This window comes from Morus notabilis, unplaced genomic scaffold (genome assembly GCF_000414095.1).
Source record: "Morus notabilis unplaced genomic scaffold, ASM41409v2 Scaffold100, whole genome shotgun sequence".
Taxonomy (NCBI): Eukaryota; Viridiplantae; Streptophyta; class Magnoliopsida; order Rosales; family Moraceae; genus Morus; species Morus notabilis.
In genome coordinates, this window is record NW_010361820.1 from 679,464 (window position 1) to 697,206 (window position 17,743).

Consider the following 17,743-nt stretch of genomic DNA (forward strand, 5'->3'; position numbering starts at 1 on the left):
AAATTATAGGGGAGATGATGTCGAAATTTCTATTATATTTTAATGCATTTAAATGTTTCTTTTTTCATTTATATAGAAAAAAGCACAGGTTGCTGCGGAAAATCATTCCAAAAAGCCAGCAGGTTATTTGGGTGGCTCAAGATCTATAGTTCAACATTTGGAGGAAGTCCATGTAATTAACTTGCACTCACTTAAGTATACTACCACTTGAAACCATAATTTCTTTTTTCTTTTTAACTAACTAACAAATAATGATTTCTATGTAGAACACACATTCAAGTTCTGACTCAAATGCTTCGGGAAGGTATTTTGAGGTATTCAAGAACACTCATTGGAGCGAATCACGGGGATGGACAACTGAGAGAGCAAAGGAAGATTATGTAAGAATTACTAAACACTTTATCATTTTGTTTGATTTTATATTTTTTTTACTCTAATTTGAAAGTTTATAACACTTTGCCTAATGCAGGAACAAATGATCAAGATCCGCGATGCTCGTTTAAGTGAAGCACTAGATGGGTAAGAACTTGACTCTGATGTAGAGGAAGAAATTTACTCTCAAGTTTTGACAAGTAAGAGGTATGAAAAATATGGTTCCAAGCGTGGCATAGGTCCTGTACTAAGAAAAGCGCCACAAGGTCGCAAATCTAGAGGTTTAGGATATGAAAAACTTGAAAATGAAGTTCAGAAAATAAACGTCGTATGTCGGATATGTAAATCCTAATGAAGCAACAACATAAGCTTATTCAAAAGCTACTTCAACAAATAAATCCGCCGTCCGATCATCCTAGACCTTCCGTCTCAAGAATAGAACATCCTCCGCCACCGCCACCACCGGCCTCAATTTGTTAGAGTGTTTCATTTTTGTAATATTAAGATTTTATTAGTACAATATTTACATAAATGTTTGAGTTTGTTTAAGTATGACTATTTTAGTATTTTGTTTGGACTCTAATATGTATTGAAATATTTAGAGATTTTTAAATTAATATTTGCTATTTTATTTATATATTTTTTTTTAAAAAATACAGGTATATAAATCTGTCTATTTGCTACTAAATATTTGGTACTTGATTGTTTTGCTACCAAATATATTTTGTTACCAAAATTTTGGTAGCAGAAAGCTCACACTTTTTGCTACCAAATATATTTTGCTACCAAAATTTTGGTAGCAGAAAGTTCATGCCTTTTGCTACCAAATATATTTGGTTACCAAGATTTTGGTAGCAGAAAGCTCGCATTTTTTGCTACCAAATACCTTTTGCTACCGAAATTTTGGTAGCAAAAATTTCATACTTTTTGCTACCAAATAGATTTTGCTACCAAAATTTTGGTAGCAGAAAGCTCACATTTTTTGCTACCAAAAACCTTTTGCTACCGAAATTTTGGTAGCAAAAACCTCACACGTTTTGCTACCAAATATATTTGGTAGCAGAAAGGTCACACTTTTTGCTACCAAATATATTTTGCTACCAAAATTTTTGGTAGCAGAAAGCTGATACTTTTTGCTACCAAAAACCTTTTGCTGCCGAAATTTTTGGTCCCCGAATATCATATATTTTGCTACCAAATACATTTTGTTACCAAAAATTTTTTTGGTAGCAACAACTATTTGCTACCAAAAATTTGGTAACTAATACTTTCTGCTGCCCACTTTTTGCTACCAAACTTTTTTGGTAACAAAAACATTTTGCTACCAAAAACAGGACTTTTAGTTACCGAATTTTTGGTAACAAAAAATTCAAATTCTTGTAGTGAATCCAGTATTCGGAAATTTTCCGCTTCATCTCTAGATATATATTTAGACTCTCTGCATGCCACATGCATTTTCCCATGCATGCTACTTGTCAAGCATAGTTTAAATATTATTCTACGTACACGCTTTTATAAGTGAACATATATTTATTAGTTTTTCAAAACTCTTTTTAATAGACTCTTCAAATCCTAGAGCACCGCTTCAAACCTCCTCATCAAATCCTATATCAACTCCATTCCATCTCTACCACGATAAGCTTTACGTAAAAATATCCAATGTCCTTTATATCATATCAGAATTTCAAAAATTGTTAGTACACAAAAACAAAATTGTGGTTGACTCTTTCATTCCGGTAAGCTTCTAATCTTATGAGTAGGTTCACAGAAAAATACACACACAGATAGATATAGATATATATATATATATATATATAAACATACATATATATGTACAAATTTTGTTTGATTAACGTTCTATAATTTGTTCCTTCAAATGTGAGTGCAACTCTGGTTCCTAGAATTTTATTTACCAATCTAAAATAAAGTTTCATATTCTGATTTTTCTTAATTGTTGCTCATATATGTGTATATATTTCCTGTAAATTTTAAAGTTTATCAATTTATGGATTTCTTTTTTAAAATTTTGAATATACACAAGGTTGGATAGAGGACAAATTGATAGTTTTTTTTATTTTTTATGTCTCATGCATATAACAGAGAAAAAAAATAATGGTTACTACATTTTTTTTAATCATAATTTCTCATTATTCAAAATTGTTGGGGCGCTTGAGTCGGGAACCGCAAAGGGACCTATCCACTTGCAAGCAATTAATTGATTAGCTAAGGAAACGAGGTAAGTATATATCATTTATATGTATGACTCGATTTATATTTGAATAGTTAAGCTTACTGATACTTTTATTTTCACAATTTGATTTTATTTTCGCAATTTATGACATATGACCATGTAGATCATATGCTTGAGTAGTCGTTTAAAAAAAAACGTAATAAGTTCAAAAAAAAAAATTTTTTTAAAGAGATGCTTTAGCTTCAAGGTTATTTAACGAAATTTTATTTTAAGTATGTGTTTGAAGCATGAAAGAAGTAGTGGGAAAGAAGTAGTGGGCACCCAGATTTATGATCAACAGTTTATGATGTTACTGTGCTGGGTGAGGTACCCTTTTGGCCAAGAGGGGCAGGTTCCCATTTTGGGGCTATTGATGTGTGTGTGACAATCTAAGAAGTCACACTCGTATCCGCGGAGTGAACGAGACCTAATACAGTTATTCGGATACTATGTTTATGATGATGATAGTTATGATGATGGCCCACTATGATTGATTGGCCAACACTACACTAAGACCAAGATAAGTTCAAGAGAATATATTTTAAGAGTTTTAAAGAGTGCATAAATATGTCATATCATTGCTCAATTATTTTTGTTATGATTATTATTATTATATTTTTGAGCATGAGATCTGCTTGGGAGACCATCCAACTTTTGTAATCTTGGGAGCTAATAATCCTTTTTTCCTGTGAAATTTAGATGTCACAAAAGCAATCAAAATAAAGCAATGCAGCAATGACTTTTTTATTTTGAAAAATGAGTCCATTTCATTTATTTTTGTTTTTTAAAATGAAAATTATATCTAAAATTAAAGCATAAAAAGCGATATGAAATATCAATTCACACACATATCTCCATTATAGAAAACACGGCACAGACAGATAACTAATTTAATTAGTAAATTCAAATAAAACTCAAAGAAGAATAGTACTGTTTGTATCGTGCTAAAAACAAAAGCTAATTTATATAATAAAACAAGGATTTATATTACGAGTAATTACTCTTATTTTGTTGTCAATTCTCTACGTTTGACAAATTACTGATGACCTCTGATATAATGCTTGGACAACATGCTAATAAATATACTTGGTACAAAGTCTAATCTAGTTCCATTGTCAATTACGTTTTATAATCATACATATTCATATTTTATCCTTCAAATCATATTTCAAAAAATATTCACGGTTCAATAATGGCTAATTAGATTCACATCAAATTATCCAATGAATTATAGTCAGTTTGGCACTTTTCATATTTTGCTAAATGCTTGCCACAGAACACAACTTTCTTAGAAGAATCCCAACTTAAAAGTAATTGATTCAATAATATATGGAGTAATACTTTGACCTCATGCCGAGTCACAAATAACTTTTTGTCCAAATAATTTTCTTTTAATCTTTTTTAATATCATCTTCTCAAACATTCTTTGAGCCACTAATTATTATTTCGTAATAAAGAAATCTACCATCTTCTATTTGACAACCAAATCGCTAACCAATCTTGCTTATTGATATCGAGTCATTTCCTTTTAAAAGTTTTCAAATCAAAATAAAAATCATCGGGTATTCTTTAGAGAATCTTTGACACAGTACATGACTCATATGTGTATATTGTCAAACATTCTTTTCTTACAAAAAAAAAAAAAAAAAAAGATTTGAGTGAAAATATGTGGACATATATTTAGGAAATTTCTATGATAGGATCTAAAAAAATATTAACAATTAATAGGTTTCTGTTTTCATATGTGTTAGATTAGCATCGAATTAAAACTATCAATTTTGCATATCCTTTTATTTTATATAATATTGAATAGATCAAACAGTTAAAAATGTATACTACCGATATTTAACTATGAATTGTCCTGTTTAATGTGACATTTGACACCCTCAAACTTCACGAGTGAAAACGCCAAGTGCTTCTCATCTGGACGACTGCTTTCGTGGTCCACAGCATGCTGCATACACGTCCCAACAGGCAGCCACATAATAAATTAACTAATTAATAAATAAATAAAGTGTGTTTTTCTCAAATGAATGCCAACCGATTATTTTTCTGGTTAAGCTTCAAAGTCCAAAAAAAAAAAAAAAAAAAAGAGCAAACTTGCACGCGCGAAATCGATTTTTGCCGAATCACCATTTTACCTCAACAAAACAATGGCGACGACACAACTCAGCCACCAAATTTTCCGGCCCAGCGCCGCCGTACACGTCACTCTCCGACGTCAAACCGCCGACTTTCCGTTCCCACCGTCCAAGAGAACTCTGAGGCTTTCCCAAAATTACCACACTGCCCACGTCTCCAAATGGGTCGTGAGACTAAGCCTGGTGGAACAGAGCCCAGCTGCAAAATCAACGGTCGACGTGCAACGGCTAGTGGATTTCTTGTACGAGGATCTACCTCACCTCTTTGATGATCAGGGGATTGATCGGACGGCCTATGATGACCGAGTGAAGTTCCGGGACCCAATCACTAAGCATGATTCCATAAGTGGGTATCTGTTTAATATTTCCCTTTTGAAGATACTCTTCAGGCCTGACTTCCTTTTGCACTGGGTCAAACAGGTTTGTGTAATTGCTATATTTTGTTTGAGACCCATGAATCATTATCTCACAAAGATTTGAATTTAAAAATTTCTCCTCTCAATGAATTAGAATCAAAGGACCTGTAGTTGATACTTAAAAAAAAAAATTGTAAAATTACATTACATGAAAATTTTATGAGAGTAGAGTTAAAATACAACAATTTTGTTTTAAAATATTTTAGGTATAACAAAACTTACATTGATATTCATGCTTATATCATAAAATGGTTTATAGTAATTATCTTAATGATATTGCTATGTCTAAAAATACTCCACTTACATGGTTTCCTGTGTATTGACCCAGTTGAAAGAAATATATGTAGCTCAAGTCTATTGACATATGGGTTTTAAGTATATTTTAGAGTACTATTCTATTATCTAATGCATTGCGGTTGAAGTTGATAAATTATGGACCTGTGCTCTGTTTAGTACACCAACAGGCGTCTAAATTTAAAAAAAAAAAAAAAAAAAAAAAAATTTTAGTGTTGCCTTTAATTGTGTCAAGGTAGTTACTTGTTGGCGACCGCACTTGAGTTTCATAATCATTACCCTCTTTGTTGGTTGTGTGGAGCTTGCCACGGAGTTATCACGAGGACCGACCTTGTAACTATTAAGTAGAGAAACAGTTCTAGAAAGTAGATTAGAGAGAGAATATAAGTTGAAGAAATGTGAGGGGTGTGATTTCCTTGAAATCTTGGAAACTTGCATCGGCTGAAAGTGAAGGTAACTCTCACAGGGTGACCACTGTATTAGCTAGTGCGCATGCTTGCTTGTGTTTCTTTCAGATTATTGCTGTAGTTATTAAATGATTAGGGATTTTGATCCATAACACTTATTAGGCTTCTAATGATTGGTTGATGTATCATAACACTAGACACATGCTACATTTCCATTTTTAGTTTATGTGACTGATTGAGTTGATATAGACAGGTCCATATGAGATAACAACAAGATGGACTATGGTTATGAAGTTCTTGCTTTTGCCATGGAAACCAGAGCTGGTGTTCACAGGAACCTCTGTGATGGGCATCAACCCAGAGACAGGGAAATTTTGCAGCCACGTGGTAAGATCCCAATGTCTCTCCAAAGTGAGAGACATAATTTGGACGTTCATTTTATGTCAAACTCACTAGTAATTGGTTGTTGTCCCTTGATGTGTAGGACTTTTGGGACTCTATAAAGAACAATGACTATTTCTCTTTGGAAGGTTTGTGGGATGTATTTAAGCAGGTATTGCCTCTTTATTTAGAATACCATCAGTTGGATGCTAAAATTTTGAGCCCCACTAACTTCTAGTTCTTTATTTTGTGTAGCTGCGGATTTACAAAACTCCAGAGTTGGGAACACCGAAATACCAGATATTGAAAAGAGCGGCAAATTATGAGGTCCGCTACCATCCTTCTTACAAATATTGTTCTATCACTTAGTAAACTTTTGTCCTTTCTAAGATTTAGAATCATTTGTTCAAAGAATGAGTCTATGTTTAAGAAGACGGAATCTATTTTTGCTTTTATAAGACTATAAGACGGAATCATTTGCGCAATAATTATCAGAAAAACTGATTTGAAACAGGTAATGATCTGTTTTAGTTGAGGTAACATGTGTATGTAGTACGTGCTAGTTAATATCAAGACACAGGAAATTCATTGCATACAATAGAATAAACGATCACCCTGCCACATGAATATGCGGATTACTATATTAATTGGCTTCAAGATTGTTTGTCTTTTCTGGTCTAATTATATGGCTTTAGCGTTCTTTGATTGCTTTCACAGGTGAGAAAGTATGAACCCTTTATAGTTGTAGAAGGAAGCGCAGATAAGTTGTCAGGCTCTGCTGGCTTCAATGATGTCACTGGGTTAGTATATCTGCAAGATTTTTTATGTGCACCATTTTTGTTTGTTTGGATGATATTTTTAATAGGTACTATTTGAGCAGGTATATTTTTGGAAAGAATTCTAAGATGGAGAAGATACCAATGACAACTCCTGTCTTCACTGAAGCATCCAATTCTGAACAGTCCAATGTCTCCATCCAAGTAGTGCTCCCACTAGACAAAGATATGAACAGGTGAAGCTCTCCTTTATTAGGCTCTAGCATAGTAAATTGGGAGATATTAGAGAGTAGTTGATGGAGATTACGGTTTAGTTACGTTTAGTATCAAACTGTGGTCATGTTCATCTCTAAATACGTACTTAGTGATTGCAATTTGAATTTAGTTGTGGTTGATGAATGAACATTCAGATTTCTGGTTTTCCTCCTCTTGAGTTCTTGTTTTTTATGTACAATCGTCTTGTTTGATATCCCTTAGTGTCTCTAATCCCAAGAATTTTTATTTCTCTATTTCCTTTCTTGGTCCTACATCGGTAGTTTATCCATTCGGAGTTGTATATGTGTGCTTAATTAACCTATTACTTTCAAACTCCATTCATTATGAGTGGCTGATTAATAGATTCATATCAATGACCAGTTTACCAGATCCCGAAAAGGACACGATAAGCCTGCGAAAGGTGGAAGGAGGAACCGCTGCTGTACTAAAGTTCAGTGGAAAGCCTACTGAGGATGTTGTCTTAGAAAAAATGAAAGTTCTCCGGTCAAGTCTTCTCAGAGATGGTCTAAAACCAAGGAAAGGCTGTTTGCTTGCTCGTTACAACGATCCAGGTCGAACACGGAGCTTCGTAATGGTATGTTCTGTTAGTTCTCTTCAAGCTCATAACTATTACCTCCATATAATACATTATTTTAATAGATGCTGAAACTAATATATGTTTGCAGTTTCATTTCAAATTACTAACAATCTTTCCTTTGGATTATAGAGGAATGAAGTGCTAATATGGCTCGAGGAGTTTACACTGGACTAGCCTGTACCAAAGGCATTTTAGCGACTGGCTTTACTTCTCTGCCTTACAGAAGTTGATTTAAGAGTTGTTTTGCGGTTTGTAATCAAATGGATTAATTCATTTTGATCTTACCTCAGAAGAAAACCACACTAGCTTGTTGTACAAAGCTACGCACAGATGAAATTTCCGTTTGGGGTTAAAAAGAAATATTTTCAATTGCTGAGGGTATTTTAAAATTAATATGTTTTTGTTTGCTAAGTTTTGTATGTGTTGACAGTGAAAATCGGCTAACATCAAAGGAACCGGATCTTTAAATTGAGATCCGATTCAAAAATATCAAACATCCATAAACAAGTGAAATAAAGAATAAAGCAAATAGGAGACATAAAGATTTAGAGTGGTTCGGCTTAATCGAGCTTATATTCATTATGATTGCTGAGTTTTTTCATTAAATTTCTAGGTTTACACACTCAAACTCCCCATTACATTCTCTCTCGACATTAAAGATAAACAAGAAAAATCTAAAGTCTGGTTGAGGAGCCAAAGTCTCAACCCCCTCTTCGTCTCATCCATCTCCTATTTGTAGGAGTATTCTCATGAAAGTAACCGTCGAATGCGGTTCCTCCCATGCCTCCTAATCTGCGCCCCTCTCCTCATCTTGAGATCGTGATTTTGCACCTGGTTATTTGGGAACGTGAGTGGTTATTCAGGATCGTTGGTCTCGCACATGAGAGCTTAGGAGAGTGGGCGGTTACTAAAACGGTTACTCCAAGTTATTCGGATGTTATAGGATAGATGGTTGAGAACTTGTGAGATCATGAGGAAGGATATGACCTCACTCGTATATTGAGGTGGGGGCATTGCCTTACCTGCAAGTTGAAGAGGTATGTAGGATTGCCCTCACGTGGATGGGGAAACGTCCCATTCGCATGTGAGAGTTTTGGCTGACATAGGAACCCATCATGCCACGAGTTCACCAAGTTGAGCTCGTCAAGGTCAATGAGCTGGTTAGGTCATAGAGTTGGTAAGGTTGTTTGTGAGCTCAGCTCATACTCTAGCTTGTTAAGCTCAAGTCCTCAGCCCTCATACCTCAGCTCACATACCCCAGCTCGCATATCTCACTTTGCCCACCTTAACTTACCTACCTTAAGTTAGGTTTGAATAGTGTGCATTTGAGTTGAGGGTGATATATTCGTCAGGTCATTTAATACTCTTTACCTTATTTAGCTAGAGATAGAACTCATATTGTCAATGTGGAATACTAATTTTTAACTTATGAAAATTATGGTATAACAATTGCCCCCCAGCTCTTGGTGCAATTGATTGTGCCAAGAGCTTGCACTTTGTTTATTTTTCTGTTATCACTTTTGACCTTTAACACTCTACAGTCTACACGAGGCTTTTTAAATTAGACCCCTTTGTTTACTAAAGTTCTTTCTTCTAAAAACAAAAAGAGAGAGAGACCATAGGGTTTTTTCTTTTTTTTAATAGCTAGCTTAATGGTTAGCTCTTTATATATATTTTTCTTTTTATTTGCTTCAGCTAAATTTTTTCGTTTTCTTTTTTTTTTTTTTTTTTTTTGAGCTCGGCGAGCTCGTCACCTTGGCGAGCTCTAGGTTGCCACCCAAGCGAGTTTCTTTTGGGCGAGCCCAACTCGCTAAGTAGCGAGCTTGTCACTTGGCGGGCTCCCTTTGGGCGAGCCCAGCTTAGCGAGCTGGTCACTTAGGGGACTACCAAAACAGAAGCTTATAATTGTTGCGGCTAAGATTTGAACCTGGACCTCCTTCAAGTTGCTCTCCACGCCACCACCTGCCCTAGAAATTTGTTTTGTCACTTACAAAACTTAAAATATATTTATTTTATTATTGCGACGTTGAAAATTACAAACTAAATCTCCTCCTCCTTTCTTTTTTTTTTTCTATTTTTTGTTTAGTATTACATACAGTATTTTCAATATTTAAATATTGAATAAATAATTAATTTTCACCAACCACTTATATTCACAATTTTTCATATTTATGTAATATGTTGAAAAATTAGTCATGGGTTGGTGTTCATTAGAATAATTTCTAACTTAGTTGTATAGATTTAGATGAGTAACAAGACTATCCATCTCTTATATTATCAGAATGAGTTCTGACTTAGTTTTTACTAAGTTAACTTAGTAAATGTATCTCGGATAGCAAGGTGTCTAAACTTAAATGAGGAGCTTTTTTAGAGGGGATAGAGCTCTACGGAGAGCATTCCTCAAAGATTCTGAAATCTATGAGTACTTCCTCAGAGAGTTAGAGCTTGTATTTTGTCACTTTGGGTGCATGACTATGCTTGTGAGGGAGAGCTCACTTGACGAGCTTATTGTTTTTGGCGTGACAATTGTTATGAGGAGCTTGTTATCGAGATGCCAAGGAGGAGCTACCTTTTGTTAAAATGAGTTTTAACTTGTGAACTTTGAGCGAAGTTAACTTACTAAGCACATGCTGATAACAAGCAAGGTGTTTGAGTTTAAAGGAAAGCTCTTTTTTTTTCTTAAGAAAGGGATAGAGCTCTGTTAGTTTCTGGACACCACTCTCAACAAACTCTATTGTGAATACTTTCAAAAAGTCTGAGCTCAATGAGAAGCAATCTCGTGAAGAGTTCGACTTGTTATAGTGCATTCTTAGAGGAGCTAGAGCTCTATTTGTAGCTCTCTAAAAAAGTAAAGGAACTCTATTTGTGAAGTTAGAACATAATTATGAATACTCATTGTAGAGTGAGATCTCAGTTGTATAGAGAACCTACATGTGTGGTTAGGGCTCTGTATGGAACTCTACTTGAGGAGTTGGAGTTGTAGAGGGAGTATTTCTTGACATTGCCCCAGCAAAGCTTATGGCACGGGTCGAGCCCTCATTTTGGCCTGCTCGACCTATTTGCATTTATACAAGCCAGCCTTCTAGGCCATAGTTGTGGTTGAGCTCATATTTATGAGATTTTGATAGCATGATTACGCTTGTAGGGGGATGGCTCACTTAAAGAGCTTATTGTTTTTTTTTTCTTTTTTGACAATTGTTATGAGAAGCTTGCCATTAAGGTGAGCTATTTAGAAAGAATAGAGCTTTATGACTGTTGCGCCACGGTCGAGCAATCGACCGCTCCTTTGACTGTCAAGCGCCGAGACATTCTCAGTCGAGAGTTGGTCGTTGACGTCGAGGAAATGGTCGTACGTAGGATACCCTCAAGACGACGAGAGTTCATGCAGGAGGAGGATATACGTTGAGAACTCTGCCTAAGCCGTGAAGTTCACAACGTCGAAAGAGCAGTCCGGTCAAATCTAACAGAGAGGCGCCCCCTCAACCATAACCCTCGTCCAGCTAAGTCAAATAGGTCTGTAGCGAGCAGAAAACAGGCTGCCAGGAAAAGAGCCCAGGAGAGGGCTGTAGCCCAGACAGTGAATAACAGAGAGGTGCCCCCTCAACCACAGGAAAACAGAAACCGGAGAAATGCTGTTCCGGTATAATCTTCGTCCATACACGGTGGGGACTTAGAGAGCAGCTGAACGCTCGATGCGATCGAGATATGCAACGAACCAAACAGGAAGAGCTCGTGGCTGAGAATAAGGTTCTGGCTGAGAAGATGGCCAGACTAGAAAAGCATATAGGAAGTAAGCCATTCCAATGGACAAAGGAGTGCGACCATGTGTTCTGATAACTAAAAAAACATCTTGAAAAACCACCCCTACTATCCAAACCTATAGTCGGAGAAATGTTGAGCCTCTATCTGGAGGTTTCAAAACACGCTGTTAGTTCGGTACTGATCCGCGAAGAGAAGATATCCGCAGATGGAAAAGCTCGCCCTTGCATTATTGGTGCCATCAAGAAAGCTATGTCACTATTTCCAGGCCCATACCATACAGGTCTTGATGAACCATCCTCTCAGGCATGTATTGCAAAAGCCTAACGCTTCTAGAAGACTCCTTAAATGGTCCATAGAGCTCAGCCAGTTCGATATTGACTACAGGCGGCAGATTTCCATTAAGGGTCAAGCCTTGCCCGACTTTGTGGCTGAATTCACAGGACTATCAAACGATGTAGACCACACAGGTGGAAACTCTACATTGACGGGAGCTCCAATGATAATGGCAGTGGAGCAGGATTGGTGTTGCCATCAGATTTAAATTTTTCACGTCCAATAATGAAGCAGAGTATGAAGCACTATTGGCTAGACTCCGGTTGGCAGAACACCTGAAAGTGAAAGCCATAGACATCTTCAGTGATTCGCAGCTTGTTGTAAATCAAGTAAAAGGTCAATATCAAACCAGAGATTAAAAATGACGGCCTACCTTAAGAAGGTCAAGGAGGCCTTGAAAAAGTTCACGGCCTATAACATACAGCAAGTGCCAAGGATGGAAAATAGCAACGCAAACACCCTTGCCAGGCTAGCCACCTCAAAGGATGTCGAGCTATTAAACCTGGTACCCATAGAAGTTTTAAAAGCCCTTGCCATCGAGGGAAAACCTAAGGTCATCCTAATAAATCGTCAACTGAGCTGGAAAAACCCTATCATCAAGTACTTGGTCGACGGTGAACTTTCAGAGGACAGACAGCAAGCAAAAAAGTTGAGATATCAAGCGTCGAGGTACACTATAGACAATAATATCCTTTATCGAAGAGGATACTCGACGCCCTTGATCAGGTGCCTTGATAAAGAAGAAGGGAAAAATGTGCTTTCAGAGATACATGAAGGGATATGCGGAAACCATGCAGGGGGCAATCCTTAGCCTATAAAATCCTACGTCAGGGTTATTACTGGCCCAATCTCAAAAAGGATGCAACCGAGTATGTAAAGAAATGCGAAAGCTTCCAAAGGTACGCCCCTATCCCCCGACAGCATTCAGAGGACTTAACGTCGATAGTTTCTCCTTGGCCTTTTGCCAAATAGGGGATTGATATAATTGGCCCATTACATAGAACCCCCGGGGGGTATAAATTCGTCATTATAGCAGTCGACTACTTTACGAAGTGGGAGTTTGAAGCTGAACCACTGACGACTATATCAGAGTAAAAGTGTACAAACTTTATATGGAACAACATAGTCTGTCGATTTGATGTACGACATTTTCTCATGTATGATAATGGGAAACAGTTCAACAATGACAACACGAACCAGTTCTGCAAATTGTTGGGAATTCATAAGAACTTTTCCTCTGTCATATATCCTCAGTCTAAAGGATAGGTCGAAGCGGTCAATAAGAACATAAAGGTTACGCTGAAGAATGACTCAACAACTATAAAAGAAAATGGGCCGATGAGTTGACAAATGTCCTATGGGCATATAGGACGACCAGTAGAACTACCACATGAGAAACTCCTTTCTCAATGGCCTATGGGATTGAAGCGGTCCTCCGGGTCGAGATATTCGTTCCTACCAGCCGAGTGACACGGTATGAAGAGGATATGAACACCAAACGAATGGGCATAGAGCTCGACCTATTCGAAGAAAGGCGCACATATGCGGAGTTAAAACTCACCGCGTATCACGCCAGGACTGCTAGATATTACAATCAGAAGGTCAAGCAAAAGTGATTCAGCGTAGGAGATCTTGTCTTTCGAGTGGTGACCCAAACACTAAGCCCAAGAACTCTGGCACTCTAGGACCAACTTGGGAAGGTCCTTACATAATAAAGGAGGTCGTAGCCAATGGGTCTTATCGACTCACATAACTAAACGGTTGAGACATCAAGCACACATGAAATGCAGATCAACTGAAGACCTACTATCAATAACGGGGAGAAAGGTCAGCCTAAAAGCTAAATTTAGTATTTTTCTTATGTTCGGTTTTTCATTTTGCTTTTTTACAGGCTGAAAAGTCGACTTGTAAATTTTACATAAATATGAGACTGATTAAATTCTCTACTCATTTGATCTGTGTAAAATAATATACGACGAATTACTACATCGTGCTCGACTTGGTTCTACATATTTAAAGATCTACTATCTACGACGATTAATAAAACATCGACCAATGTTGCGTCAAAGACAAGTTAAAAACTTTATCTTTGATGAGGGGGCAACAAGGCTACAACTACCCCAAAGTCTACAAAGGTGGTAAGCTATAGCTTAACCATACTTAACCATACTAAATATATATATATATATATACACATCACATATCTACGACATTCATGCGCAGCATATATATATATAAGGAAAAAATATGTCTCGGCCTTATGGCCATTACAAAATGACAAATTCAAATATCTCGGCCTTACAAAAAAAAAAGAGAAATGTTCTTAAAACATCGCCTCATCTCCCGGTGCTTGCTTGGTGCCCCCAACTCCTGGGATTGGCTCGACCTCCCCCAATGGACCAGCATCCGTCTTCTCCACCTCATCGTCGAGGAAAGATAAGTCTACCTTAGGGCGCTTTCTCTGAAACCGGTCAAGAATCTAGTCCCCAACAGACCTCATCAAGGACAATTTGAGGTCTTCAAACTCAATAGAGGCTGTGTAACCCTCAAGCCTCTGAGTGAAAAGGCCCTCAAAAGCAGCCGAGGATTTGAACAGCTTCACCTAGTGGTCGACTAATTCCTAAACTCTTGGGATGACTTAAAAGTCTCCAGTTGAGCGTTGACCGATTGGCGGAACTCTTCGGAAGCCATAAATTCCTTAACTGCTTCCCTCTTCTTTTGCTAGAAGTTGGGAGAGGAAAGATATGCCTCGACCGCCTTTGAGCTCCCTTCCTTGAAGCCCTTATGGAAACTCTCGTTTGTCTCCTTGACGATCTTCTCCTCAAGGGATCAGACCTTGGCCTTCTCGACCTGTAAATTTGTGGAGAGTTCGGTCTGAGCGGCGTGGAGAGTTGTAAGCTCTTTCTCAGAAGCCTTTGACAAAATGTCCTGCTTTAGCAAAGTCTCGAGCTCTATATAATTTTGAAGTGTAACTTCGAGAGCCTGGACAAAAAAAAAAAAAAATAGTGGGCATGTTAAGGCATGAAGTCCAGATACTTAAAAGTAAAGGTCGATAGGTGAGTATTCAAAACATACTGAGATTTGACGCATCACAGCTATACACTGGCGCACTAGAAGGCCCATCCTAGTAAACTTGTTTCAGGAGCCCTCATAGAAGTGCGTGTAGATGGCCTGGATGGGAAGGCTGAAGTGAGGAGAGAGTCGGAGAGCCTCGTTGAGGTGGTGGTCGATCACATCGGACATCTGAAATTGGGGATCGTTAATCTTCGACCCCGGCATCACAAAGGGCTCTCGGGCGCAGGAGGAACCTCTAGGTTAGCGGCTACCTTGGCGCTTTTCCCCTTGTCCAGGCGCTGAGAGTTCCGAGATGACCTTTCGACCGCTGGAGGGTCTTGGCACTTGTCTACCCTTTGTCTCTTAAAGGGGGGAGTTATGACGATCCTCAATCGGTCGAGAACATCACGGGCAGGGGTAGCCTGAGTCATCGCCTGACCCAATGACTTGGAGGAGGCCTCTCCCTTGCACTTCTTCGACTTGCTGGGGAGAATGTACTTCATGGTGAATGGCATGACTACGCAGTAAGAAAGGAATCAAATCCTAAATAGGGTGACTATAACAAATCAAATTGCGCTTCGAGGTTACCTTTGAGGAGATCTACAGGAGGGACGACTGGTTGGCGCGAAAGGTCGAGAGTGATGACCAGACCGTACAACCGGCAGTTCTCCGGTGTATTAAGAGCGGTAGAGCTATGGCTGGAGTCAGAAAGAGACAGGATTTGCTCGACCCGCGCTAGAGCAGCCGAAAAAAGCTTCGGTCGAGAAGGAACTTCACCTGCATTCAAGAGCAAAATAAGAAAGATAGCTCGACGAACGGAAAAGATTCTATAAAAATCCAACAAAGCGAAGACCTACAGTATTTGCTAAAAGAATCCCCTCAAAGGTTTAGATTTGAGTGGCAGCACAAATAAAAGAATCCCCTCTAACCCAGGGAACCCTTAAAGGCATAGCAGTACAAAAATTTCCTCCACAAAATAACCATAGAGTTTATTGTCACCTAACAATTGGGTGACAATTAGGCAGGAGAAATCATATGGAGGCCACAGAGAGCCTTCATAAATAGGTGAAAGGGAACAGTTTGTCCGAAGTTAAAGGACTAAGTATATACAGTCATATGGTTGGCAAGGGAGTTATGAGCTCTATCATTAGAGGTAGGGATAATTAAGTAAAACTTATTGGCATCGATCCCTGCATCGCGAAACATCTTCATGGCAACCCGGGGTGTTATCTTTGATGGGTTGACGTCATTCAACATGCCTGAGATACCGCTCATCGACACCACCTCGTAGCCACGACCTTCAGAGGTGCCGACTTGTAGACCATCATCCGCATTGTTGAGGAGAATGAGCTCGTCAGGATGAGGGGTCGAGAACGACCCCTCGGTGTATTCCTCTACTTGGCGGAGCAAAGAATCCCCGCTGTCGATCAATGTCATGCTTGACGTCACAGCTTCCTCAAGGTCGTCCTTAACCCTGGATGCGGAGACCTCTCGACCTCTAACGTATTTTGGCGACATGTTCTGGAAATAAGTAAAAAGGAGGTCAAGTTAGGGCCTAATGGTCTAGATGTCAGAAACAGAGTGTGAGAAGAGACATAAGTATGTTCGGATCAAAATGGTCCAAGAATATAGGATTGACAATATCATATTGACATGAACCCAGAAATGAGGAAAAACTCATGCAAGGGTCCCCAAAGCCCAAAAACGAGTCTGAGGATCCCCAATGAAAGCGACTAAACCCAAGCGGGCACCACCATAGGGATTCAGCCCAGATTCATGATCAATAACATTGAGTAAGTACATTTTTGTAGTTACATTGTTCTCTTCAAAATATTATTTTATGCAGGAATTAGTTTTGGAATCGCATATGAGGAGTAAAAAGACCAAAATGACTTCCTAGTTCGTAAGACGGTATGAAAGCTTGGAGACTGAGGAGAACAATGTACGGAGAACGTGCACGAAAGTCGAAATCGTTGAAGGGAAGTTCTGGAGGAGATCCGGCAGAGTAACGACGTAGTTTGCGAATGAACGATCGTGAACTGTTCGAGGTGTATATATACTCGAAGAGTGGAAGCCCAGGGCTCTCAGGGAAATCCAAAGGACTTCATATCTTGACCATTAAATCCGAACTGACCCCATCTAATGGTGAATCTGAAGCGACGCGATCTAAAGGTTGGAAAAAGAGCAGGAGAGATGACTTTAATCCAACGGTTGCAACTTTCCTCTCGACTGCCATGTGTCACCAGGGTACGGGAGACGCGACTGTTGACACAATCAACAAGACTACTCCACTACCCGAGAAACTCGCTGTAATGATGGCACTGTACCGACAAGCAGTTGCCATAACCTGCAAGGGAAGAAATTGCCACGTAATACTTTCGACGTTGTATAGCTTGAAACATCGCAATGCAGTATTCCAGGCTGGGGGGTAATTGTTGCGCCACGGTCGAGCAATTGACCCTCCTTTGACTGCCAAGCGCCGAGACATTCTCAGTTGAGAGTTGGTCGCCGACGTCGAGAAAATGGTCGTACGTAGGATGCCCTCAAGACGACGAAAGTTCATGCAGGTGGACGATATGCGTCGAGAACTCCACCTAAGCCATGAAGTTCACAACATCGAGAGAGCAATCCGGTCAAATCTAAATTAAATCCCGTCATCTCAGGAGAATATATACTATAGCAACTGCCACGATTCGGATTAAGAAGTCAGATAATCGATAAAGG

The 17,743-nt window shown here is 38.5% G+C and overlaps 1 protein-coding gene across 1 annotated transcript; it reads left to right on the plus strand.

Annotated features, from left to right (window-relative positions):
• The first annotated feature begins 4,647 nt into the window (after positions 1–4,647).
• Positions 4,648–8,231, plus strand: LOC21408316. The gene is made up of 8 exons (XM_024167318.1): positions 4,648–5,163; positions 6,110–6,247; positions 6,345–6,413; positions 6,497–6,568; positions 6,959–7,041; positions 7,122–7,253; positions 7,654–7,867; positions 8,000–8,231. Exons 1-8 carry the CDS (start codon positions 4,756–4,758, stop codon positions 8,042–8,044), a joined length of 1,161 nt encoding a protein of 386 aa, XP_024023086.1. The 5' UTR covers positions 4,648–4,755; the 3' UTR covers positions 8,045–8,231.
• Positions 8,232–17,743: the final 9,512 nt, after the last annotated feature.

Coding starts and splice junctions, on each gene's coding strand:
- LOC21408316 (XM_024167318.1), top strand. CDS start 4,756: ATGGCGACGACACAACTCAGCCACCAAATTTTCCGGCCCAGCGCCGCC. Junction 7,254..7,653: donor CTAGACAAAGATATGAACAG/GTGAAGCTCTCC, acceptor ATCAATGACCAG/TTTACCAGATCCCGAAAAGG. Junction 7,868..7,999: donor GAACACGGAGCTTCGTAATG/GTATGTTCTGTT, acceptor TTTGGATTATAG/AGGAATGAAGTGCTAATATG.